Source organism: Hemiscyllium ocellatum, chromosome 22 (assembly GCF_020745735.1).
Source record: "Hemiscyllium ocellatum isolate sHemOce1 chromosome 22, sHemOce1.pat.X.cur, whole genome shotgun sequence".
NCBI classification, from domain to species: Eukaryota; Metazoa; Chordata; class Chondrichthyes; order Orectolobiformes; family Hemiscylliidae; genus Hemiscyllium; species Hemiscyllium ocellatum.
The window spans coordinates 46,470,094-46,496,828 of NC_083422.1; the positions used below are offsets into that span (position 1 = coordinate 46,470,094).

Genomic DNA, 26,735 nt, shown 5'->3' on the forward strand with positions numbered 1-26,735 from the left:
GTATGTAATAGGAGCAGAATTAGGCCATTTGGCTGAGCAAGTCTGCTCTGCCATTTGATCATAACTAATATGTTTCTGAACTCTATTTTCCTGTCTTCTCCTTACAACCCTTGAGCACCTCAAGAACCTATCTATCTCCATCTTAACTATGCTCAAAGACTTAGCCTCCACAACCTTTTGCAGCAATGAGTTCCACAATGTCACCGTCCTCTGACTGAAGAAATTCCTCCTCATCTCAGTTCTAAAGGGTTGCCCTTTCACTCTGAGGCTGCTGTGCCCCCAGGTACTAATCTGTCATCCTAGTGGAAACATCTTCCTCACATCCACTATGTCAAGTCCTCTCAGTATCCTGTAAGTTTCAATTATATTCCCCTTCATCCTTCTAAATTCTATTGTTTGCAGACCCAGAGTCCTCAACCTCTCCTCATGGGACAAGACTTTCATTCCTAGTGTCGTTCTTGTAAACCTCCTCTGGACACCGTCCAATACCAGCACATCTTTCCTTAGATCCAGGAACTAAAACTGCTCACAATATTCCAAATGCAGACTGACCAGAGCATTATACAGCCTCAGCAGTACATCTGTGCTGTTGTTTTCCAGCCCTCTTGAAATGAATGAGGAGAAAGTGAGGTCTACAGATGCTGGAGATCAGAGCTGAAAATGTGTTGCTGGAAAAGCGCAGCAGGTCAGGCAGCATCCAAGGAACAGGAAATTCGACGTTTCGGGCATAAGCCATTCCTGAAGAAGGGCTTATGCCTGAAACGTCGATTCTCCTGCTCCTTGGATGCTGCCTGACCTGCTGCGCTTTTCCAGCAACACATTTTCAGCTCTTGAAATGAATGCCAACATTGCATTTGCCTTCCTAACCACCTACTGAACTGGTGCATTAACTTTAAGAGAATCCTCAACCAGGTCTCCTAAGTCCCTTTGTGCTTCAGATTTCCAATACCTTTCCCCATTGAGAAAATAATCTATGCCCATTTTCTTCCTACCAAAATGTATAACCTCATACTTTGCCAAAATTCACACGATGCCAGGTTATAGTCCAACGGGTTTATTTGAATACACTAGCTTTTGGGGCACTGCTGCTTCATCAGATGCTAGTGAGAAAGACCTTAGACACAGAATTTATAAGGAAAGGACCAAAGATGCATAAAAAGTTCCTTCTCACATTTCTTCTGCATCTCTTGCCCAAAATCATAAATCTGTAGTCACTAGTCATTCTATGATCAGCTATGAGAAGAGATTTTAGTATTTATTTTGTGCCTATCGTATCCATATGCATCTATCAAAATTTCCTTCATCTTCTTCCAAGGAGATTATCTCCAACCTTTCTAACTTAACCTTTTAACTAAACCACCTGGAATCATCCTTCCTGAAGTGTCACGCCCAGAACTGGACACAAGCTGGGTCCTGAGGAGAACTCTAACAAGATTCAGCATGACACAAGGCAAAGGTAGATAGATTTTCAGCCTCTCAAGGACTCCATGGGTATGGACATTTATATACATTTTAAAAATTAACAAGTTTATGTAAAGCAGCTTACACTACAATAAATGACTACCTCATGTAGCCTTACTGTGTCACCTCTCGTTTTCTGTTTACTTTTCTTCTGATTAAACTGGTGAGCTTGGTAAGAATTAAAGTGATGCATTTCTAGATTTTAAAGACAGCGCTGGGGGTAGAAGATCAATCATAAACTTCTTGAATGGTGGAGTGGGCATGACAGGCTGAATAGACTACTGCTGTTCCTATTTCCTATGTCAAGTAACAGATGTTCTGGGCAGATGAATTATAATGACAGATCCCTTTACCAGTGAAACGTACTGAAAGGACCTGATCTCTTTCCAGCAGAGTATTTGTCTAGCTGATGTGAATCCATATATTTTGTGTCCTGTCTGTGGAGGCTACTTTATTGATGCAACCACCATCACAGAATGTCTGCACACATGTAAGTATAATTGCATGAGACAAATGTCACTTAACAATCACTGATTGGTTTACCTGTTTTTGTGCTTCCAATAATGTGCAACATAAAACTGCTTTGTTGGATAGTATCATTGTTCAAATACATATTAAAACACTTTCCTAGAGTGATTATATTGTGCAGTTACTATAGGTAGTGCAGCAATGAATTACCAAAACACTGCAAGATCACAGATAGGAACAGGAAGAGGCCTTTTAGTCTCACAAGCCTATTCTGTTATTCAGTTCAATCATAATTGATCTGTACCTCAATTCATTTCCTCACTGTTACTCCACATACCTTGACCTTTACCCAACAACAATCTATCTCAAACAAGCAAACAACAAAAAAAACAAAGATCTTCAGATGCTGGAAATCATAAACAAAAGCAGAAATTGCTGGGAAAACTGGAGAGAAAGCAAAGTTAATGTTTCAGGTTCAGCCAACTTTCTTCAGAAACAATTGGTCTCCATTTAAATGGTCCAACTGATCCTCAGAATCCACACCTTTTGGAGGAGGGAGATCCAAATTTCTTCGGAATGATTCATCTCTGTAATGATTCCCCTTCTATGGTAATAGTTTCTGTTATCTCGCCTGTAGAATTCAGGGTTACTGACAAGAACAGTTTTCACAATTTAGAAACTGCAATGGAAGTGCTCAATGTTTCTGACAGTATCTGTCACTGACTTGATTGTTTGACTATCAGAATCTTTTCAGTGCATCCTGTTTCATTGTGAAATTTCTTCCTTCTGTTTCTGCAGTCTGTAAGAGCTGTATTGTGAAACATTTTGAGCACAGCAACCGCTGTCCGAAATGCAACATTGTTGTCCATCAGACACAACCGTTGTATAACATAAGGTGAGCAGGGGAGAGGCAGGGAGCAGGAAAAGGAATGTAAACTTAACCAATGTAATCCAAACTAATCATGTAACCCTTTCAGCCTCAGTATTGATTGAGTGATTTTACCTATATAATGACCAGTCTGATTTTCGTTATGCTGTGATTGAGGCTGTTGATATGTAAAGCATTCATTCCTCTCCTTTCTATTCCAGCTGCTTTAAATAAAGGCCAACATTTTATTTTGTTTTCAAATAAATTTTTATAACTATGTACCAGCTTTTAGCAATTCAGCACTTGATCATTCAAAGCCTTTAAAGATTCTCATAGCTCCTAGATTCTCGCCAATAAGAAAGTAATGCAATTTAACTTTGAAATTTAGAGTGAACTCACACATTCTAGCATTAAACAAACTGTTACAGTTTTATCCACTTAATCCTTTTTGATTAATGTGTGATTCTTTTTATTTTCTTTAATTTCTTCAGACTGGACAGAAAACTACAAGATATCGTTTATAAGCTCGTGCCCAACTTAGAAAGCAGTAAGTGATGGTAATCACACTAAATAAGTTTTCAAGCACATTAGCATGTTATTCCCTGAAAGTCAGCAGATTGAATGTTACCAGCCACTTTACTGAGTTCATAGGGATGCAACAGTTTCCCAGTTCAGCAAGTTTGCTGCATATTCAAAACGGAAATATCCTGACTCAACAGTAAAGATGCTTGCTAATATCTAGTGAGGTTCACAGGTGCCTGACCAGAACAAAGAAACAGGAAAACTCTACATTGCTCCCACACAATGTCACATCAGGCTTGGATGTAATTATCACTGGGTTTTAATCCTCACTACGCCCATCTAGATGAAATGGAGAAAAAAGGCAATAATGATATAAGAAATAGGGGCAGACGGAGGCCATCTGGCTCCTCTAAACCACACCACCTTTTAATAAATCTGATTGTGATCTTATTTCTCATTCCTGCTTGTCTAACCCCAATAACTTTGCAGTCCCTTGCAGATAAAAAAAAAATGTCGAATGTATTCAGTGAGTGTGACTCCACAGTTTGCTGGGGGGAAAAAAAGAGTTCCAAATTTCAACTCTGTGAGAGAAAAATTTCTCTTCACATCAGTCTTAAATGGGAGATCCCTTATTTTTAAACTGTGCCGCCTTAACTGTGTATTCCATTACGAGGGGAAACATACTCTTGGCATCCACCCTGTCAGGCTGCCTCAGAATCTTATATATTTCAGTAGGATGATGATCTGTCATTCTTCTAAATTTAGTTATATGTTCCTGTTGGTGTGATAAACATTGTGAGTTAACCCTCTATTTTCTAGTCAGAGCTTTTAACCTATAATCTTCACTCTTATAATTTGAATCGGGTTGCTCACCTTACCAGTCACTGGAAGGGTTTAGTTATTTAAAAGTTAAATTCTCTCATTCCTATATTTTGTTGCTGAGTAATGTGAACTTCTTTGTACTCAGGTGAAAATAAGCGACTTCATGATTTCTACCGAGAAAGAGGACTTGCGGTTCCCAGGCCAGGTGAGTTCTCAAGATTATGAGTCAGGTGCTAAGTTCTTATTCTATGGCTACTGGAGTGGAACTTTTGTACTGTGTTCTGTGTGTGGCATCTGCTGAATCAGGGTCATTGTTGAGTGAAATGACAACTCCAGAACTGAACCACTAAATATGGAGTGCGACCTGTTTGCTGATGGATACATATCTCATGTTGAAGTGATTCATTATTTCAGAGCCCGGGTAACTTTCACCTAATCCTATTTCTCTGTCTTTCATCTGCATAGGCACTGAGTACATCAAAAAGAAACCTGAAGCTTTCACTGTCTGTGTTTTATGAGCGTTGCAGGCCATGAATATGCAAGGCAAGAGAGTTGCACCTGACAATATAGTAAATCTCCTACAACTGCGTTTGTGCCTCCTGACCTATAATCCAAACTGAGAACTCTCATCTGACTTTGCTTTGCACTGAAATTTGTTCTTGTTATTTTCATAGGCCTTAATTAACCACATTAGGAGGCATTGGCCTCATGGTATTATCGCTGGATTGTTAATCTAGAGACCCAGATAATGTTCTGAGGACCCATGTTTGAATTCTGCCCTGGCCGATTGTGGAATTTGAATTCAATATAAAAAATTAGGAAATCTAGAATTAAGAGACTAATGATGACCTGGAATCCCCTGTCAATTGCCAGAAAATTCCATCTGGATCACTGATGTCCTTTAGGGAAGAAAACTGCCATCCTAACCTGGTCTGACCTGCATGTGACTCCAGATCATAACAATGTGGTTGACTGTTAACTGTCCTCTGGGCAATTATGGATGGGCAATAAATGCTGCCTAGCCAGCGACGCCCTCATCCTGTGAATGAATATAAAAGAAAATAGCTGTTGCTGTGAGCAGGAACAGTCTTTCTCTTGATTCCTGAAATGTTAACTAATTTGTCTTTTTGTGAATAATAATTCTCCAAAGGATAACAACCCACAATGGAATTATCACAGGATGGAATATGTGCAGTTTTCAGAGGCCACTTGGACTGATTGAAAATTAAGAGTTGTGTTATCACAGGGAATGCTATGAACAGGGTTTCATTCCTCCAGAACAGGTGCAACTGCACATGTGCAGATGGACCTCGATGGCCACTTTTGCATTGGCAATAAACACTTTATTTTTGACTTTCAAATTTCTCAGCTGTTTGGGCTGGGGTTGGTACTATGAAGGGTGTAGCCCCTGCACCCTGCTGTGTAATAGAGTTTCTAGAGCCCTCAAAGACTGAGCTCCTTTGGGACTCCAATTTGTTGTCTTTTCTAAATGGTGATAGTGATGAAATCTATTCAGAAATTAGTGGTTGCATCTGATTTTCATTAGTAACTGATATTTGTAAATCTCCTGTGCTTCAAACAATGTCTTAAGTAACAGTTCATACATCAACCCCATGCAGAAATATAATGTATTGCTTTTGTGATCATCGGTAAGATTTGGTGTTCAGCATAAATTTGAACACAACAGTGTGTGTTTGCTTGGCAGTGGGGTACAGCTCTGTGCTGTGTCACCATGTTGACACTAATTAGTAAACAGACAAACTCAATTGATTTATGGGTGTTGATGCTATGAAAATGCCAGAATAACCATTGTGTGGTGAAAGGGTGAACCTGACCTCTCTGAATTTGAATGTTTACTGCAACAGGGAGGAAGATTTCCATGCTTGAATTAAAAAAAAGACAACCTTAAATTCTAGTTTATATTTCTTCTCCCAAGTCTGTATTTGATTTCACATGTTCCTCCTTCAGCCAGATGCTTGGAAGAATACTGTATAATTTAAATGAAGTAATGAAATCTCACCCAGTAATACATGGCTTTTGTTCCTCTCCTAAATTCTGTAACTGATGCTTTGGCCACATTTGGAGTAGGGAGTGTGGACAGGGGACCAGTATTGACCGAGTCACGTCTTCTCCATAACTTAGGACATTTTGCTCATGGTTGCCAACAAATACAAGTTTCTTTAATCACACTGACAATATTTCATTGGAGGATAAGCATCCACTTGATGTCCCCATTTAATTCCGTTAATTTCAGTGTGACTGTGTCTTGCTGGATCGAGAATGCCTTTATCTAATTTCATTCTTATCTAACCAAACCTAACCAGAAGTTCTCTTGCATCAGCCTGTTTTCTTGCTTCTGCATTGGTACATTATTGTTCCCCAAAGATCTATCTTGGCCTCGACCTTAATGGTGCTCCACTGCAACATCATTGAAAAACAAATATGTATGTTGAAGAGTCTCAGTTCCATCCTTACACCATCTATTTCAACGTTTTTGTCTCATCTGCTGTCAACATGTGATCCTTGCCTTTGTTACCGCGAGACTTGACTTTTCCTATGTTCTCATGCTGATCTCTGCACCAGATCCTGTTCATTCATCACATTTTTGCTCACTGACATATGTTGGCCCCAGCCCAGCAGTGCCTCAATTTTATCATTCCCATCCAGGTTTTCAAATCTCTCCATTTTCTCACTCCTCCCTATCTCTGTAATTTCTTCCAGCTCCACAACTCTCTGGGATATCTGCGCTTCTCTAATTCTGGTCTTTTGAACAGTTTTAATTGTTCTGTCATTGACAGCCATCAGCTGCCTTGGCCCTAACCTCTTGATTTCCTCCTCTAAACCTAGTGATTATTTAGACATACCTCTTTGACGAAGCCTTTGGTCATCTGCTTAAATATGTCCTTTTGCAGTTCAGTATTAAATTGTGTTTGAAAATCCTTCCTTTGGCTATACTTAAGGCAGGTTGTTTCTGCATATGCGCTACCTTTAACCATTGATGGTTTCTGTCATTCTGTGGCTGTACAGTTGTCCAGGTGCCCAGCAATGGTAAAGTGAGCCGTATCCAATCGTTGGATAAGAAGCTGGCATTACCCATGGTTCCCCTGGACAGTCCATCATCGCCTCAAATCGAGATCTCATTGGTGCTCGAATTTATCGGGTAAGTAACATTAACTTGACTTACAGACAGTAACCAGAGCTTCAAGTGACTCACATGTGAAAATCCTTGTGACATTTTAAACCAAATATATAATTCAGGTCATTCAGTTCAGTGGCTAACATGTGGATACTAAGAGACAGCTGTACTGTCAGAGGATTAACACTGTTGATGGATGCAGTACTGATGGCATACTGTGCTGTTAGAGTGACTGTGTTTCAGTTGACGTGCTAATTTTGGTCTTGTCTAACCTCTCAGGTGAACATAAGCGAGCTGTGATACTAGATATATTTGAAGGACAGGATTATGCAGTATGTTGGCCAAAATTGAGCTCTCTTTCAGTAGCAACAATATGAATGTCCCTGACATTATCACATGTTGTTTTGGGACATTTTTGCATACAAATTAACTGGCACATTTCCACCAATGACTACATTTTGAAAATATCTCATTGACTGTGAAGTACTTTGGAATATCCTGAAAACTTGAAAAGTTTTAGAAGTTTCTTTTGTGGGATGTGGGTATTGATAGCATAACATCTCTGTTCTTGAACTGAGTGCTTGTTAGGCCATTTTGGTGAGTATTTAAGAGTCAGCCACAGTGTTTAGGTCTGGAGTCACATAATGGCAGACTGGGTTAAGGGATTTCTTTCACGAAAGGACGTAAGTGAACCAAATGGTTTTTTTATGGCAGTTGAAGACAGTCTCCTAGTCACCATTGTTGATACATGCTGTGAATCTTTTATTATGGAGTCTAGTTTCAGCATTTGCATGTGGAACCGATCATCATTTGAACTCAGGGGTGATTCAGCTTCTCTCATGTGATGGACTGTTCGCAGTTCATTACACACGCACACATGTGTAGCTGGTGAATCTTATGGCAAGGGTGGGCAAAAAGTCCTCCCAGGTTTTGATATCGTCTGAGGTCAAAAATCTTCACACCATAACCAAAGGGCACCCAGCCAACCATAGAGTCATGCAGCCTGGAAACAGACCCTTCAGTCCAAGTAGGCCATCCTGACCATGTTCCCAAATTAAACTTGGAGAAAGTGAGGACAGCAGATGCTGGAGATCAGAGTCGAGAGTGTGGCGCTGGAAAAGCCTGACCTGCTGTGCTTTTCCAGCACCACACTCTCGACTCCCAAATTAAACTTGCCTGCATATGGCCCAACTCTCTCCAAACATTTCCTATTCATGTATTTATCCAAATGTGCTTTAAATGTTGCAACGGAACCTGCATTCACCACTTCCTCTGGCAGTTCATTCCACGCACAAACTACTCTATGTGTGAAAAAAGTTGCCCCTCATGACCTTTTTAAAACTTGCTCCTCTCACTTTAAAAATAATATTGAACTTCCCCACTCTAATGCTGGTCGCATTATGTATGTCCATAATGATTTTTTAAATGTCTATAAGGTCACACCTCAAACTCCTACTCTGCTGAAAAGAAAGTCCCAGCCTTTCCTGCCAATCTTTTTAACTCAAACCCTCCATTCCCGGCAACATCCTGGCAAATCTCTTTCGAACTCTCCCAAGTTTAATAATATCCTTCCAATAGTAGGGCAACCAGAACTGCATAAATACTCCAGAAGAGGCCTCACCAACATCTTGTACAACCTTCCTCCAGGGCAGGGGCATCACTGATTTCTTTAATTATACATTCTATATTCGAAATTCAGTCCACCCTTTCCCTGTAAGTCTGTCTCTCTTCTCAGGTCAGCTGCCTTCCTTGATCTGAACTCTAGGCCTGTGCACCTTCTACCCCTGCCTTCCTCCATCAGTCATCCTCCATGTGCCATGCAGTTTAGACTACTGACACCTGAAATCATTCATAAAATGGCATTGACTGTATTCTGTAAAGAGGGTGATGGTTCCTGATGAAGGGCTTATGCTCGAAACGTCGAATTCTCTATTCCTGAGATGCTGCCTGGCCTGCTGTGCTTTGACCAGCAACACATTTGCAGCTGTGATCTCCAGCATCTGCAGACCTCATTTTTTACTCGATGGTGACATCATGTTAACCTCACTCAATTAGTAATTCAGAGGTTCAGGTTAATACTTTGTAGACAGGTTAAAATACGACTGTGGCAATTGGAGAAACTTGAATTCATTTAACTACATCAGTATTGGTGTCTGTGACAACTATCTTTGATTGTCATAAAGGACCCATCTGGGTCAATAAAGTCTTTTCGGAAGGAAATCTGCTATCCTTACCTGGTGAGACCTCGACATCCACAACAATGTTGTTGACTGTCAGTTGCCTTTTGAAATGGCCCAGCAAGCCAATTAGTTTAAGGGCTGGTAGGAATGGGCAAAAATTCTGGCTTTGCCAGTGATACCTACATCCCATGAAAGAATAAAAGAAAGCAGTGGCTACTCATTCCCAAGTACAATAAGTCAACTGCGGTGTGCCTTTTCAATGCAGTTGAATGTCAGAAGGTACATTTTGCTCACTTGCATTCAACTTATGAGGGCAACTTTTCTGATATTTAGTTACCCCATCAGTGAATTTTACAGGGGATTTCAGGGGTAATTTCACCTGCTCCTGCCTTGTGCTTTACAGTATTGTATGATGCTGTGAAGTAAAACTCTCAGTACAACCTTCTTTAGCATCTCCAGTAATTAATACCTAGAAACCAGGTAGGGCATTCAAAACAGTAGATAAATGAAACCCATAATATTCCTGTTTGAATTGTAGTAACAGACAACATTCTAGTTAGATTTAATTTCAAATTGATATTAGGGAGAGTTTATTTTATCCTGGGGCAAGGAACATTGAGAAGGGCTAGTAATCTAGGTTGTTCAGAATGCAGTTTGATGCTACATTGTGATAATGCAACAATCTGGAAGGGTTATGTGTACTAGGTCAAAATGGTCTTTCCTCCAACCTGGCACTGTCTAACATCTGATTTTAGACTTCCTATACTTCCTTTAAAATTATATATTAATGTCAGAATTTTATATTACATTGAGAAATTAGACAGCAATATTGTAGATATTTTCAAATGAACATGTGAGATATTATTATACACCTCTGAGCCCAGGCCTCCTGGGTTCAAAGGTAGGGACACTACTACACCATAAGAGTCCTTTAACAGCAAGATTGTACATTCTAAATTCTTATTTGGCCCAAAGCTTGTCCTTTGAATGATTTTGAGAGAAGTATTGGGATTGGTTCAAGAGGGAGTGGAGTCTAATCAGGACTCATGTTACCAGACTCCCTGATGCCTCAGCTTGCTCTTCTCAGGATAATTAGTGTTCCTGATGAACCATATTGAGTGGCACTATTCATGTTACATTGTTGCATGTGGATCTCCTGCTCCAAGACAAATAAATATCAGAAATTAGAAGCACGTTAAATGTTCCATAAAATCATAAGTGTCTTTTTTTATTCATTATAGCTCAAGATCATAGTTCTTTCATCTGGATGTGCTAACTTATCATGTCTTGATTATTTTGATTTTTTTTTCATGCCTTGTTCAGATTTTGGGGTGCTGTTATACTTGGTGCCCACTGGGTGGCTGCAGAGACCACAGGCTTTGAGAGTTAGATATTTTTCTGGAAAACAGAAATGTGTTTGAATCCTAAAGGTGATGTTAATTACAGGATCATTATATGATTTTTTTTGCATGGTTGGCCTTTTCATTGCAGGTTTGTATCAGGATCCTGGTGCAAGTCTTGTCTGAATGTCCTGACCTTATGCTAGTCACTACAGATGTTAGTTACACAATGTGTAGCCACAATACTGACTAAACTCTAGAATGATGCAAAATTATGAGCTACTATCTATGTTGGAGTAATTGCTCCATTGTCACCATCAAGTTCTCATATCAGGTGATTTGAGACTGTATTATTGTGTGCAAGAATTGTAGCCAGGATTGAGGGTGAGAATTTAGTTATACCTGGATGTAGAGGGGGGAGATGTTAGGGGCAGGTGGTGAGGGTTTAGTTGTTTTACTTCGGCAGTGAAGACGTGAGAGTTGTTTTGTCTTGAACTCAATTTAACCAGCACTAACTATAGGTTTTGAGTGTTTGTCTATTGATAATTGCCTTGCTACAATACTTTCAGATTTGACAAAAAAGAATCACCTTTAATCATGTTGAATATTTCCATCCTTGATATAGACATGTCTGTACTGTTCGCTGGCCAGCTCTTAAGTGCCTGAGGTGCACATGCTGCATGTTGTTCCATTGCACTGCCTGTACAGATCAATCAGTTTGCTCAGTGGTTCATGAACTGAATGTAGCAGCCAACTCCAAGGATGTTCTACAGCAAGCCATCTGAGGCCAAGATTAATAGAATGTTAGATTCAGACTCCAATCAGACTACATAGGGTAAGAGGAGAAGAAAGGAGAGCATGAAAGCTACTTATTCTCTGGATGTACACGTTGCTAGCAAGCTCAACATTTATTGTCTGTCCCTAATTGACGTGCGGCAGTCCGTCTGATGTTCGTAAATTGATGGCGCTATTAGGGAGATGGTTCCAGGAGTTGGTACAGTGGTGGAGAGATACATGATTTAGGAGCAGGAGTAGGCCGTTCAGCCCTTTGGACCCGCTCCACCATTCCACAAGATTGTGGTTAGTCTGGTTGTGGTCTCAACTTCACTTTTTTTTTAAATTAACTTGTGGGATGTGCTTGCTGCTGGCTGGCCAGCATTTATTGCTCATCTAGTTGCCCTTGAGAAGGAAGTGGTGAGCTAACTTCTTGAACCGTTGCCATCCATGTGCTGTAGGTAGACCCCAATGCAGGAGTTTGACCAAGCGACACTGTTGGAGGCCAGAACAGACAACCTACACCAAAATATAGTAAGGAGATAGTTTATACCCTAACTTTTATATCTATTTAAAGGCAAGTGTGAGATACTGTGTTCCAGATGTGATTGGATTGATCCACCACTAGGCTTGAAGCAAAACAAAATTTTTATTCTTACAGCACAATTAAAATATAGAAAAAAGAAGAATTGACATAACCTTAATTCTAAGGAAATACTTAACAAGATAATATATGATATAACTACTAATTATCATCTATTCCAACATAGGAAGCATCCCACAAACACACCCTTAGCAAGGCAATTTAGCAAGTTATTTTTATTCTCACCTGTGCGAGCCTAAACCGTTTCTGGAAACTTGTTGGTGATTAGCAGGTAACTTTTGAGAAATTGTTATTGGAGCAGAGAGCATCAGAAGCTTTATCTTAATAGTAAAAGGATTTAACATTGTAAGTTTTTTTTAGATTAGATTAGTTTCCCTACAGTATGGAAACAGACCCTTCAGCCTAACAAGTCCACACTGACTCTCCGAAGAGTAACCCACCTAGACCCATTCCCCTACCCTATATTTATCCCTAACTAACACACCTAACACTATGGGTAATTTAGCATGGCTAGTTCACCTGACTGCACATTTTGGATTGTGGGAGGAATCTGGAGCACTTAGAGGAAACACATACAGACAAGGGGAGAATGTGCAAACTCCACACAGACAGTCACTTGAGTTGAGAATCGAACCCGGGTCCTTGGCGCTGTGAGGCAGCAGTGCTAGCCACTGAGTCACCATGGGGGTAAGTCATGGCAGGAGAGCTCCAAATCATAGTCTGCTCGATCTGAAAAGCTGAGCACATTTCCAGTGCCTCGGACCTTCACGTGTGCAAGAAATACCTCCAGCTGTAACTTCTGGAAGCCCGAATTTCAGAATTGGAGAGCATCTGAGGATACTGTGGAACACTTGCGAGGCGGAGAATGTCATGGATAGCATGTATAGAGAGGTGGTCACATTGCAGACTCAGGCTCCACAGGCAGGAATGGAATGGGTGACCACCAAGCAGAGCAGGGGGGGCTATGCAACGGTGCAAGAAACTTACGTGGTTATTCCCCTGCAAAACAGAGATACCATTTTGGATACTGTTGAGGGTAATTGCCTCTGAGGGGATAACTGTAGCAGCCAAATTCATGGCACCATTATTGGTTCTGTTGTAGAGGGAGGGAGAAATAGGCATAGAAATGCTGTAGTGGGATTCAGTGGTCAGGGGAATAGATAGGCGTTTCTGTGCCAGCAAACGAGAGTCCAGGATGATGTGTTACCTTCCTGGTGAGAGGATCATGGATATCCACATATACAGTGTATTCAAAAAGAATGACTACCCAATGAGCACAAGCAGACAAAACGCGTCCAGAAACCCTAGCCACTCTCCCCTACATCATAGACATCTCAGAAATGACTGCCAGACTACTCAGACTCCTTGGCATCATGGTGGCCCACAAACCCACCAACGCACTAAAACAGCAGCTAATGAACTTGAAAGAACCTATACAGACAACAGGCAAAACTAATGTAATTTACAAAATACCGTGCAAGGACTGTAACAAACAGTACATTGGACAAATAGGCAGAAAACTAGCCACCAGGATACATGAACATCAACTAGCCACAAAACGACATGATCCTCTCTCACTAGTATCCTGACATACAGATAAGGATGGACACCACTTCAACTGGGACAACGCATCCATCCTAGGACAGAGACAGGCACAAGAATTGCTAGGCACATGCATTCCAACTGGAGCTCTATCAACAAACACATTGAAGTGGACCCCATTTACCACCCCCTGAGAAAAAGAGCAGGAAATGACGTCACTGCCGGAAATGACATCACAACAGGAAATGGCATCACCAGCCCTAGGAAACCCAAACATATAAATAGAAATCAGGAAGTACCAGCAGTGCTTCGTCTGGAGGCTCATTGAAGATGTTACCTAGTGTGGTGATGAAACGTCTGAAAATGAACCTTCCAGCTCAGCGAGCAAGCCTACATCTATTAGGTCTCTTTTATATCTTTCCCCTCTCACCCTAAATCTATGCCCTCTAGTTCTGGACCCCCCACCTCAGAAAAAAGACCTTGTATCCTATCCTATCCTATTTATCCTATCCACGCCCCTCATGATTTTCTAAACCTCTATAGGTCTCTCCTCAGCCTCTGATGCTCCAGGGAAAATAGCCCCAGCCTATTCTATCTTTCCCAGCTCAAATCCTCCGACCCTGGCAATATCCTTGTGAATTGTTTCTGAGCCCTTTCAAATTCACGACATCCTGCTGATAGGAAGGAAACCAGAAGTGCACACAGTATTCCAAAAGTGGCCCAACCAATGTCCTGTACAGCTGCAACATGACCTCCCAACTCCTATACTCAAGGCTCTGACCAATAAAGGAAAGCATACCAAACACCTTCACTATCCTATCTACCTGCGACTCTAGTTTCAAGGAACTGTGAACCTGCACTCCAAGGTCTCTTTGTTCAGCAACACTCCCCAGGACTTTACCATTAAGTATGTAAGTTCTACTCTGATTTGCTTTTCCAAAGTGCAGCAGCTCACATTTATCTAAATTAGACTCCATCTGCCACTTCTCAGCCCATTGGCCCATCTGCTCAAGGTCCCTTCTTCGTTGTCCACTTCATCTCCAATTTTGGTGTCACCTGCAAACTTACTAACTATACCTCCTACGTTTGCATCCAAACCATTTATATAATTGACAAAAAGCAGTGCCTTGCAGCACACCACTGGTCTCAGGCCTCCAGTCTGAAGAGCAACCCTCAAACACCACCCTTTGCCTTCTACCTTTAAGCCAGTTCTGTTTCCAAATGGCAAACCAGAAACTTGTGAAACGCCTCGCTGAAGTCCATATAGATCACGTCTCCCGCTCTGCCCTCATCAATGCTCTTTGTTACTTCTTCAAAAAACAGTTAGTGAGACATGATTTCCCACACACAAAGTCATGCTGACTATCCCTAATCAGTCCTTGCCTTTCCAAATACATGTACATCCTGTCCCTCAGGGTTCCGTCCAACAACTTGCCCACCACTGATGTCAGGCTTGCTGGTCTATAGTTCCCTGGCTTTTCCATACCACCTTTATTAAATAGTGGCACCATGTTATCCAACCTCCAGTCTTGAGGCACCTCACTTGTGACTACTGGCAATATAAATATCTCAGCAGGGTTCCAGCAATCACTTCCCTAGCTCCCCACAGAGTTCTAGGGTACACCTGATCAGTCTTGGGGATGTATCCACTTTTATAAATTTAAAAACATCCAGCATCACCTCCTGTGTAATGTGGACTTTTTTCAAGCTGTGACCATGTATTTCCCCACATTCTATATCTTCCATGTCCTTTTCCACAGTAAACCTGATGCAAAATATTCATTTAGTATCTGCCCCATTTCCTATGGCTCCACACATGGGTTGCCTTGCTGGTATTTGAGGGGCCCTATTCTCTCTTTAGTTACTCTTTTTTCCTTAATGTATTTATAAAATCCCTTTGGATTCTCCTTAACTGTCAAAGCTATCTCATGTCTCTTTTTTGCCCTCCTGATTACCCTCTTATGTATATTCCTACTACCATTATACTCTTCAAAGGATTCATTTGATCCCTCTTGTCTATACCTGACATATGCTTCCTTCTTTTTCTTAACCAAAACCTCAATTTGTCCAGTCATCCAGCTTTCCCTCCAACTACCAGCCTTTCCTTTTACCCTAACAGGAAAATGCTGTCTCAGGACTCTAGTTGTCTCATTTTTGAAAGCTTCCCATTTTCCAGCCATCCCTTTACCTGTGAAAATCAGCTTTTGAAAGTTCTTGCCTAATAGCGTTAAAATTAGGCTTCCACAAGTATGGAACTTCGTCTTTTAGATCCAGTCTATCCTTTTCTGTCACTATTTTAAATCTAATAGATTTATGGTTGTTGGCTCCAAAGTGCTCCCCCACTGACATCTCAGTCATCTAACCTGCCTTATTTCCCAAGAGTAGGTCAAGTTTTGCACCTTCTCTAGTAGGTACATCCACATGCTGAATCAGAAAATTTTCTTGTACACACTTAACAAATTCCTCTCCATCTAAACCCTCAACACTATGGTAGTCCCAGTCTATGTTTGGAAAATTAAAATCCCCTACCATAACCACCTTGTTATTCTTACAGATAAATGAAATCTCCTTACAAATTGTTTCTCAATTTCCTGTTGAATATTAGGAGTCTATAATACAATCCCAATAAGGTGATCATCCTTTTCTTATTTCTCAGTTCCACCCAGATAACTTCCCTGAATGTATTCCCTGGAATATCCTCCCTAAGTACAGCAGTAATGCTATCCCTTATCAAAAACGCCTCCCCCCCCCACTTCTATCCTTCCTCTTGCATTTGTATCCTCAAACATTAAGCTGCCAGGCCTGTCCATCCCTGAGCCACATTTCTGTGATTGCTATATTATCCCAGTCCCATGTTGCAAACCATGCCCTGAGTTCATTTGCCTTCCCTGTAAGGCCTCTTGCATTGAAGTAAATGCAGTTTAATTTATCAGTCCTACCTTGTTCTCTGTTTTGTTCCTGTCTGCCCTGACTGTTTGACTCACTTATTTTCCCAACTGTACCAGTCTCAGATTGATCTCTGTCTTCACTATCTCCCTGAGTTCCACCATCTCACCTTACTAGTTTAAATCCTCCCGACCACCTCTAGTAAATCTCCCTGCCAAAATATTAGTCCCCTTCCAATTCAGGTGCAATCCATCCTTCTTATACAGTTCACTTCTACCCCAAAAGAGATTCCAATAAACCAAAAATGTGAACCCTTCTTCCCTGCACCAGTTCTTCAGCCATGCATTCATCTGCTTTATCCTCCTATTCCTACCCTCACTAGCTCGTAGCACTGGGAGTAATCAAAATACTACTATTCTGGAGGACCTCCTTTTTAAATTCCTGCCTAACTTTCTATATTCTCCCTTTAGAATCTCATCCTTTTCCCTTCTTGTGTCGTTAGTTCCAATATGTACAATGACCTCCTGCTGGGCCTTCTCCGCTTTGAGAGCATTCTGCACCCTCCCTGAGATATCTTAATCTTGATAAGAGGGAGGCAACACACCATTCTGATTTTTCTGCTGGCTGTAGAAACGTATGCCTGTGCCTCTGACTAGAGAGTCCTCTAACACAATCGATCGCTTGGAACCTGACGTAACCTTCATTACAGGAAGAAAGTAAGGACTGCAGATGCTGGAGGTCAGAGTTGAGAGTGTGGTGTAGGAAAAGCACAGCAGGTCAGGCAGTATCCAAGGAGCAGGAGAATCGATGTTTTGGGCATAAGGCCTTCATCAGGAATGAGGCTTGTGAGCCAAGGGGGTAAAGAGATATGCCATGTCAGACAGCAGTGTAGGTTTCTTTCTGGTTTGAATCACTTCCCATGTGGTCTCTGCCATTGTCTCCCTTCCTCCTTTTTAAAGTGCCATGGTTTTGATTTTTTTACCAAAGTTCCAAAACAATGCAACAGGTTATGAAATAGTAACTACTGTTCCTAGAATTCAAGTAAATCAGCTGCAACACTGAAAATACCGCAAAAAAAGGAGCAGCTTTACAGTCACAAAGTATAAGGATAGACAAGTTATGCTGCAGCTTTATAGAACTTCAGTTAGGCCACACTTGGAATATTGAATACGGTTCTGGTCACCACACTTCCAGAAGGATGTGGATACTTTGGTCAGGGTACAGAAAAGGTTTACCAGGATGTTGCCTGGTATGAGGGATTTTAGCTATGAAGAAAGGTTGGTTAGACTGGGTTTGTTTTCACTGGAACACAGGAGGTTGAGGGACGACTGAATAGAAACTTTTAAGATTGTGAATGTACTGCTCCTGAGACTGGTCGGCAATGGCAATAAAAACTATAGGGGAGTCAGAATTGACGTTCTTGGATGCAAGGTTTTTAGGAAATATAGGGAAGGAAATAAATAGAATGGGGGTAATAGTTTTGATTCAGGAATTTTTACGTACTAGGAAGAGAGAGTATCCTTGAAGGTTTAAAGACAGTTTGGTTTGAGTTAATAAAAAATGAAGGAACCTTTTAAAGCTGAGATAAAATAAACACAGTGGGTATTGCTTATATGGTCTGATATATTCCAGTGGGACGATTGAGAAGTGATAACATAAACCAAATGGGTGGCATGGTGGCTCAGTGGTTAGCACTGCTGCCTCACAGTGCAAGTGACCCAGGTTTGATTCCACTCTCAGGCAACTGTTGGTGACGAATTTTCACGTTCTCACTGTGTCTGCATGGGTTTCCTCTGGGTGCTCCAGTTTCCTTTCACAGTCAGTAGTTTGCACATTCTCCCCATGTCTGCATGGGTTTCCTCTGGGTGCTCCAGTTACCTCCCACAGTCCAAAGATGTGCAAATTAGGTGGAGTGGCAATGCTAAATTGCCCATGGTGTCTAAGAATATGTAGGTTAGGTGGATGAGCCACAGATATGCAAGGTTACAGAGATAGGGTAGGGGGTTGCATCTGGGTGGGATGCTTTTCAGAGGGTCAGTATTGACTCAATGGGCTGAATGACCTGCTTTCACATTGTAGGGATTCTATGATTATCAATTTAACAGTTTCAAAAGGAATGCAAAAAGAGACCTGGAACATTTTGTGTATTACTGTTTGAAGGTTGCAGGACTGCTTAACAAAGCAGTTAATAACCAGACAGGCCTTTTTGTTGAGGAAAAGGGTAAATAATTCAGGAAATTATGCTGAAGCTTTGTGATTCTGAAGTAATTTTGTCCAATTCCTGACACCGCATTTTAGGAAGGATGCGCAGGGTCCCATTGGGGTCACTCAGCTCCAGACCTCATTAAATCTTTTGTTTAATCAATGTACATTCAGTCTATCCACTCTGCACCAGCTCTTTCAAAGAGCAAGCCAGCCAATCCCACTACCCTGTGCTTTCCCATATCTCCATAACCATTTTTACATCTTCATATATTCGTTCAATTTTTGAAAATTTCCAACCAGCCAAACAGTGAACTCCAAACCCTATTTAATTGGTTAAGAAAATGTTCTCATGTTGCCACTGATGCTTTTGCCAATTGCTTTAAATCTATGTTCACCGACCATCAAATAGTCAATGGAAAGTTTCTTTTAACTTAATCCTATCTAAATCCTTCACAACTTTGAACCAGTTTTCAAATCTCCTTTGTATTTTTTGCTCTCTAGAATTACTTGAGCTTTATCAGCCTATTTTTATAGCTGCAATCCCCTTCCAGTAAACATAGAAGATAGGAGTAAGGATACCCATTCGACCCATAAGCCTGCTCCGCCATTCAATAAGGTCATGGCCGATCATTGAGCCCTGTTCCCACCCTCCCCCCATATCCATTGATCCCTTTAGCCACAAGAGTTATATTTACTTCCTACTTGAAAACACATAATGTTTTGGCCTTAACCACTTTCTGTGATATGAGTTCACAGGCCCACAACACTCTGGGTGAAAAAAATTCTCTTCATGTCAGACCTAAAAGGTTTACCCTTTATGCTTGAACTATGATCCTGGTTTTAGATTCCCCCACCATGGGGAACATCTTTCTAACCTGTTACAATGTTGCAGATTTCTATGAAATTCTCTTCTCATTCTTCTAAGCTCCAGTCAATACAATCCTGAATGACTTAATCTCTCATCATACATCAGTTCTGCAATTCCAGGAATCAATTTTGTACACCTTAACTGCACTCCCTCAGGAACTGTGTAGTTGGGACCATGATTGTTCTGGAACATATGATGGTTGTGCTATGTTGGGATATTGTTGGAGCCCAGAAATGTGACTGTAACTAGCATGCCCATTTGTTCCTTAATGTCATGTGGAGTGAAACAGGTTGGCTGAAGACTGTCATCTGTGATAGTAGAGATATCAGAAGTAAAGATATTTTTTCAATGTTTTTGGTGAGGAGGTGAGAAAGAGAGAAAGGAGATTTGTGCTGTTGGTCAATTGGTCAGTATATAGTGTGGTGGTGAGAGAGGGTTTTGTGCTGAAGTTAGTGATCTCTGCAGTTTGTAAGCCTAAAATGATGATTCTGCAGTACAGGTAGAATCACTAAGGAGATGGTGATGTGATGGTAATATCACTGAACTAGTAATCCAGAGGCCCAGGCAAATGTCCTGGGAGACTTGGATTCTATCCACCATGGCAACTGGTGGAATTTAAATTCAATTAAGAAAAAAGATTTGAAAGCTGGTTTCAGTAATGTTGAACATGGGCATCAATTGTCAGTGAATAAGCCAGGCTCACTAACGTCCTTCAGAGAAGGAAATCTAATGTCGTTACCTGGTTTGGCCTACATACAATTCCAGGCCACAAAGCAATAGTTGACTCTTAACTGCTTTCTGAAATAAACTAGCAAGCCACTTGGTTTGAGGACAATTAGGGATGGCAACAGAGAATAAAAATAAATATGATCAGGTGTAGGCCATTTAACTCATCAAGCCTTCTCTGCCACTCTAGGTCATATACTTCATTAATATTTTCCTGCGTTTTCCACATATCCTTTCTTGTCATTAATACCTATAAATCCATCTATCTTCCACTATCCTAAACACACTCAAATCACTGAGCTTCCAAAGCCCTCTGCTGTAGAAAATTCCAAAGATTGAAGAAATTCCTTCTCATCTGAATCCTAAATGGCTTGCTTCTCGTATTGAGACTGTTTTAGACCACACTATCCCCCAGCCAGCTGAAATACCCCTTCTGCATCGACCTTTTCAATCCCTTTAAGAATTTTGAAGGTTTCACTGCAGTTACATCTCATTCTTCTAAATGTCAAAGAATACAGGCCCACTCTCCTCAATCTCTCTTCATAAGACAATCCTGCCATCCCAGGATTCAGCCCTAGTGAATCTCTGTTCCATTCCCTCTAAGGAAAGCATAAGGATAAGGGACCAAAACTGTAAACAGTATTCTATACCTGCTGTCTGACCAAGGCTGTTAGAGCAAGACATCTTTATTTCTGTACTGAAATTATCTTTCATAGAAGACTAGGCCAATCAAACCTCTGAGCCTCCTCTGCCATTCAAAATGATCATGGATCTATGACTCTTTGGCTGATAAAAGCAAATACATCATTTGCCTTCCTAATTGCTTGTGGCCCCTGCATGCTAGCATTCAGGTACAGGGGAACCTAGATCCTTTTGGACAACAACACTTCCCTGTCTCCCTGTCTACCTTTTTTTAGTGTGATGATCTCACACTTTTCTCCATAATATTCTTTCTACAATTTTGTAGCTTACCCATTCAGTCTGTTCAAATCTCCCCAAAAACTCTTTGCATTATTCCTTACATCAGACATTCTCTTATAACTTTCAGTAATCAGAAATTTGGAAATATTACATTTGGTCCCCATGTCCCAAGTAACAACATGGATTTTCTTAAATACAAATAATGTCGTTCTGCAAGTCACAACTTTTCATTGCCTGCAGTTTTTGTCAGGAGATGTGAAGCTCTTCAAGTACAGAATCCTTGCTGACACTGGATGAAGCTGCAGGTTTAATGATTAAAGTTGATTTGTGATTTAAGTGACTCAGTCCTACACAGCCTTCTGGGCGCAGCTGAGTCTAGTCTAATGTGCCACGGTTTGATACTGGTTCCTGTTTTTAAGTATGTTTAACTCAGCCCTCAGGCTGTAACTATTTATATTCTCTTCTGTTGAGAATTTTGAAGCTGTTAGTCTCGTGTTCTTTTTGTATTTGGAATGTCACTAGTTAAGAACAGTATTCCAGATCGTTAGTGAATTTTTTTTCACTCCTAACTTCTTTTTCCCACCACCCATGAAAGTGGTAATTCTTCTGTGGATTCCAGCTCAATGTTATGTCTCCCATCTGTCAGCATATCCTGTTATTCCTTCCTCCCACATATGTTTATCCATGTTCTTGTTAAATGTATCTATATGTTCATCTTAACTACTTCTTAAAGTAGTGATTTTCACCTTCTCACCACCCTCTGATAAATATGTTTCTCCTGAATTTCCTATCAGATTAAATAATGAGAATTTTGCCTTTACGGTTTCTCTAGTTCTTACCTTGCCTGCAAGTAAAGCATCTTTTGTGCACATACTCTTTAAAAACCCTTTTGTAATTAAAAAAAAACACTTCAGGTATCCTTCTGTCTTAAAAGAGCAAAATACTGAGGATGCTGGAAAAATTAAATGTTCAGTACGCCAGATCTCATCTGTGGAGTTCGAAACAGCGTTCATGTTTCAGTTCAGTGACCTTTCACCTGTCAATTCTATCATTTTCCACTGATGATTTCCAGTCGTTTCAGCATTATCTGCCTTCTTCTTCCACTCTAGAATGTCAACAAATTTTGAAATTATACTTTGATTCCAAATCATTTGTGTAAACCATGAACAATAGTAGTCCCAGTGCCAATCCTAAATGAACTACCGGTCTCCTTATTGAAGAAAGGATATAAATGTGTTAGAAGTATGTTAGAAACTAGGGAGAGTTTACTAGACTATTACCTGGAATGAGCAGATTGTCTTGATGAGGAAAGATTGGATAGGCTAGGTTGTATCTGCTGGAGTTTAGAAGAATAAGAGGCAACATGACTGAAACATATCAATTCTGAGGGATCTTGGCAGGATAGATGTGGGAAAGTTATTTCCTCTTCATGGGAGAACTTAGAACTGGGGGGGGTCACCATTTAATTATATGTTGCTTCCCATTTAAGACGAAAATAAGGAGAAATCTTTCTCAAAGAGCATCATGAGTCTCTAGAAGTCTCCCTCAAAAGATGATGAAAGCAGATTCTTTGAATATTTTAATGCAGAGGTAGGTAAATTTTTGATAAGTACGGAGGTAAAAGGTGATCAGGATAATCAAGAATGTGGAGTGATCAAACCAGCTAAGGTCTTATTGAAGCTGAAAATGTGTTGCTGGAAAAGCGCAGCAGGTCAGGCAGCATCCAAACAGCAGGAGAATCGGCGTTTCGGGCATGAGCCCTTCTTCGATTCCTGAAGAAGGGCTCATGCCCGAAATGTCGATTCTCCTGCTCTTTGGATGCTGCCTGACCTGCTGTGCTTTTCCAGCAACACATTTTCAGCTCTGATCTCCAGCATTTGCAGTCCTCATTTTCTCCTCGAAGGTCTTATTGAAGTCTGAAGTAGGCTGAAGGGACTTAGTGGAGAGTGGAGAACTGGAAAAGCACAGCAGGCCAGGAAGCGTCCAAGGAGCAGGAGAATCGACGTTTCAGGCATAAGCCCTTCATCCTGATAAAGGACTTATGCCCGAAACATCGACTCTCCTGCTCCTCAGATGCTGCCTGACCTGCTGTGCTTTTCCAGCACTACACTCTCGACTCTGATCTCCAGCATCTGCAGTCCTCACTGTGGCCTCAAGGGGCTGAGTGGCCTACTTCTGCTTCTAATTTGTAGGTTTGTATGGTGGCACACCACTTTCCACCAGTTGATAAATCTGAGTTTAACTCCTTACTATCTGTTTTGTAACCACCTTGTTACCCATTTTTCTACCTGTCTCTTCATTTCACATGTTATATGACCATTATCCTGATTCTACATTGCAGTAGCCATTTATGTAAATCTTGTTTTCTGAATTGAGAAGCTAATAAAGGAATCTGTTGCTGGGACCAAATGGTAACTTAAATATTGAAAGAATCTTGAAAAAGATTGATTGATAAAACCATAAGGCATCAGAGTGGAAGTAAGGCCATTCAGCCCATCGAGTCCACTCCGCCATTCAATCATGGCTGATGGGCATTTCAACTCCACTTACCAGAATTCTCCCCGTAGCCCTTAATTCCTTGTGACATCAAGAATTTATTAATCTCTGCCATGAAGACATTTAGCGTCCCGGCCTCCACTGCACTCTGCGGCAATGAATTCCACAGGCCCCCACTCTCTGGCTGAAGAAATGTCTCCACATTTCTGTTCTGAATTTACCCCCTCTAATTCTAAGGCTGTGTCCACGGGTCCTAGTCTCCTCGCGTAACAGTAACAATTTCCTAGCGTCCACCCTTTCGAAGCCATGTATTATCTTGTAAGTTTCTATTAGATCTCCTCTTAATCTTCTAAACTCCAATGAATACAATCCCAGGATCCTCAGCCGTTCCTCGTATTTTAGACCTCCCATTCCAGGGATCATCCGTGTGAATCTCTGCTGGACACGCCCCAGTGCCAGTGTGTCCTTCCTGAGGTGTGCGGACCAAAACTGGACACAGTACTCCAAATGGGGCCTAACCAGAGCTTTATAAAGTCTCAGTAGCACAACGGTGCTTTTACATTCCAACCCTCTTGAGATAAATGCCAACATTGCATTCGCTTTCTTAATCACGGACTCATCCTGCATGTTTACCTTTAGAGAATCCTCTACTAGCACTCCCAGATCCCTCTCCAAGAGGGTTGTATTGGGGTGGGGGTGTGTGTGCCAGGGGTGTGGTTGACACCTTTCAATGTGACAAGTACAAAATCATTTCAGAAGCAATACAGTTGGTTCTGCTATAACGCATGTTTCATCACTGCGAATTGGCTTTAATGTGATTGAAGCATTTAGACCATTATTTGTAGAATATGAACTTTCCTTACCTGTATTGCGTATAAGACAATTCCGGCCCCATTAGTTTAAAAGGTGTGGCTATTGCATGATTATCTTATAACGTGATGTCACATGAGAACGGACCTATCATATTATATCAGAACCAACTGTACAAGGAATGGAAAAGTGCTTTAAGCAGTGAGATGGAGTAGTGGAGCAAATTGGTGTGCACATACTCAGACAATAAAGGGACAGCGTAAATACATAGGGATAAAGTGTCAAACTGAATCAATGGTATTATAACTAAAGGAGTGGGCTGTAAATACTCAACAGTTCTATAGAGGAAGAAACTGAGTTAATGGGCAGACTTTTACAGAGGTGGCCTTGAGAGCATAACATCTCTAACCCCTCCATGGAGAGAAAGTCAGCGGCTAGCAAACTGACTCAGAAGACGCCTGCCCTGCAGCCATTGCACTGAGGAGAAAGTACCACCTTTTGGAGCTGCTGACCAATTAGTTGGTGGTAAAGGATGGGAAGGGATTCGCTACTTTAGTGAGGTCAGTGCAAGGGTATGTTACTCAGTCTACTCAGACAAAGGAGAAGAAATTGGTGGACCTCATCTCTGCAGGGTAGGTGAGAAGCTGGTGGTGAGTTTGAGGGGTCTGGCCATGATATGCAAGGATCACCTTTGAAAATAGTATCTTCCCCCAATTCCTACTATCATTCTTTTTAAAAAAGGCAGGCTCATTCCATGCAACCCGCTGTCAATACTAATCAAATTATGGCATGGGCAGGATATTACTGAGGTCAATTAAATTTTTAACAAGCTCTGTTGACACTTAGTTATTTATTCATACATGCTGGGTAGGCTACTGACTTGCCCATGTTGTATGGAGAAGTGAATAGATGAGTGTGATTAGACTGTGTGGCACCATTACTAATCTGATGCGACGGATGGTTTCTTCCTATTTTGTAACATTCAGTGGTTCTGTAACCTCAGCTGCTAAAATAGGCAGCAATACTCTCAGCTTTAATGTCTTAGAGAAGATGCTGAACCTGCGATCAAAAGTATAAATAAGTCGTCATTAATTAATTCAAAAGGAAAATCCATTTGTCCTCCTATAATATCTGAGCCCTAAAAATTACAAAAAAATGGAAAGAAAATGCCACTGTAATTAATTTGTTTACCAGTGATTCCTGCTTTGTCTCATCTGCTCTTTCACCCATTGCAGCTTTAGTGTTGAATGTTCAATTTGGTTTCTCAAAAAAAAAACAGTCTGTAACTAATGAAAAGTCCCACCTGAAACCTGAGGCTGCTGTAAGTTTCTGGAATGTTTAGATTGAGCTGAGGTGAAGATACTGGTCTCATTTCTAGACCAACACAAGTTAATGATGCTGTTCTGTTTTGCAGAGCTGATCTTGGAGTTGGTGACTACAAGGTAAGTGTGTGGTAAACAAAACTACTCATTCAGAACTAAAGGGAAGGAGACGAAAAAAACAGTCAACTATAAGTCAGACCTTAACATCTGTCATTGGGAAAATGTTCAATTCTGTTATAAACAATACAATAATAGAGTATTTAGAAATATATAATACACTCAAACAGAGTCAACCTGGCTTCCTAAAGGGGAAATCATTCCTAACAAATTTACTAGAGTTCTTTCAGGAGATAACAAGAGGAGATAACTCCTCTTGGCCCACTCCAATTTGCCTTTCAGACCAACCAATCCATGTCAGATACCATATCACTTGCCCTTCACTTGTTCCGAGAACATCTTGACACCAATAACAGCTATGTAAGAATCTTACTCATTGACCACAGTTCAGCCTTCAACACTACTATCCCCTCGAATCTGATTACTAAACTTAGTGATCTCAGACTGAGCCCCACTCTCTGCAACTGGATCCTCGGTTTCCTGACCACAGGCCACAATCAGTGAAGATTGGGGACAATATTTCATTCTCACTAACACTCAACACTGAAGCCCCCAAGGGTGCATACTCAGCCCCCTACTGTACTCACTGTATTCTCACAACTGCATCGCCAAATACCAACTAATGCCATTTACACGTTTACTGATGACACCACCATAGTTGGTCGAA

The 26,735-nt window shown here is 41.0% G+C and overlaps 1 protein-coding gene across 6 annotated transcripts in view; it reads left to right on the forward strand.

Moving 5' to 3' along the window:
- Window positions 1–26,735, forward strand: part of pcgf6 (polycomb group ring finger 6) — an 88,928-nt gene that overhangs the window by 11,998 nt on the left and 50,195 nt on the right. For 4 of the 6 annotated variants that reach the window (XR_009645867.1, XM_060842152.1, XM_060842157.1 and 1 more), the window contains exons 2-7: window positions 1,852–1,951; window positions 2,728–2,824; window positions 3,289–3,344; window positions 4,287–4,346; window positions 7,169–7,301; window positions 26,044–26,071. Coding sequence is in view for 5 of the 6 variants with exons in the window: in XM_060842152.1 (XP_060698135.1) it covers window positions 1,852–1,951; window positions 2,728–2,824; window positions 3,289–3,344; window positions 4,287–4,346; window positions 7,169–7,301; window positions 26,044–26,071 (474 nt within the window). In the remaining variant the exon portion in view is untranslated. The remainder of the gene's footprint in view (window positions 1–1,851; window positions 1,952–2,727; window positions 2,825–3,288; window positions 3,345–4,286; window positions 4,347–7,168; window positions 7,302–26,043; window positions 26,072–26,735) is intronic. The other 2 variants (XM_060842154.1, XM_060842156.1) reach the window with 1 other exon arrangement.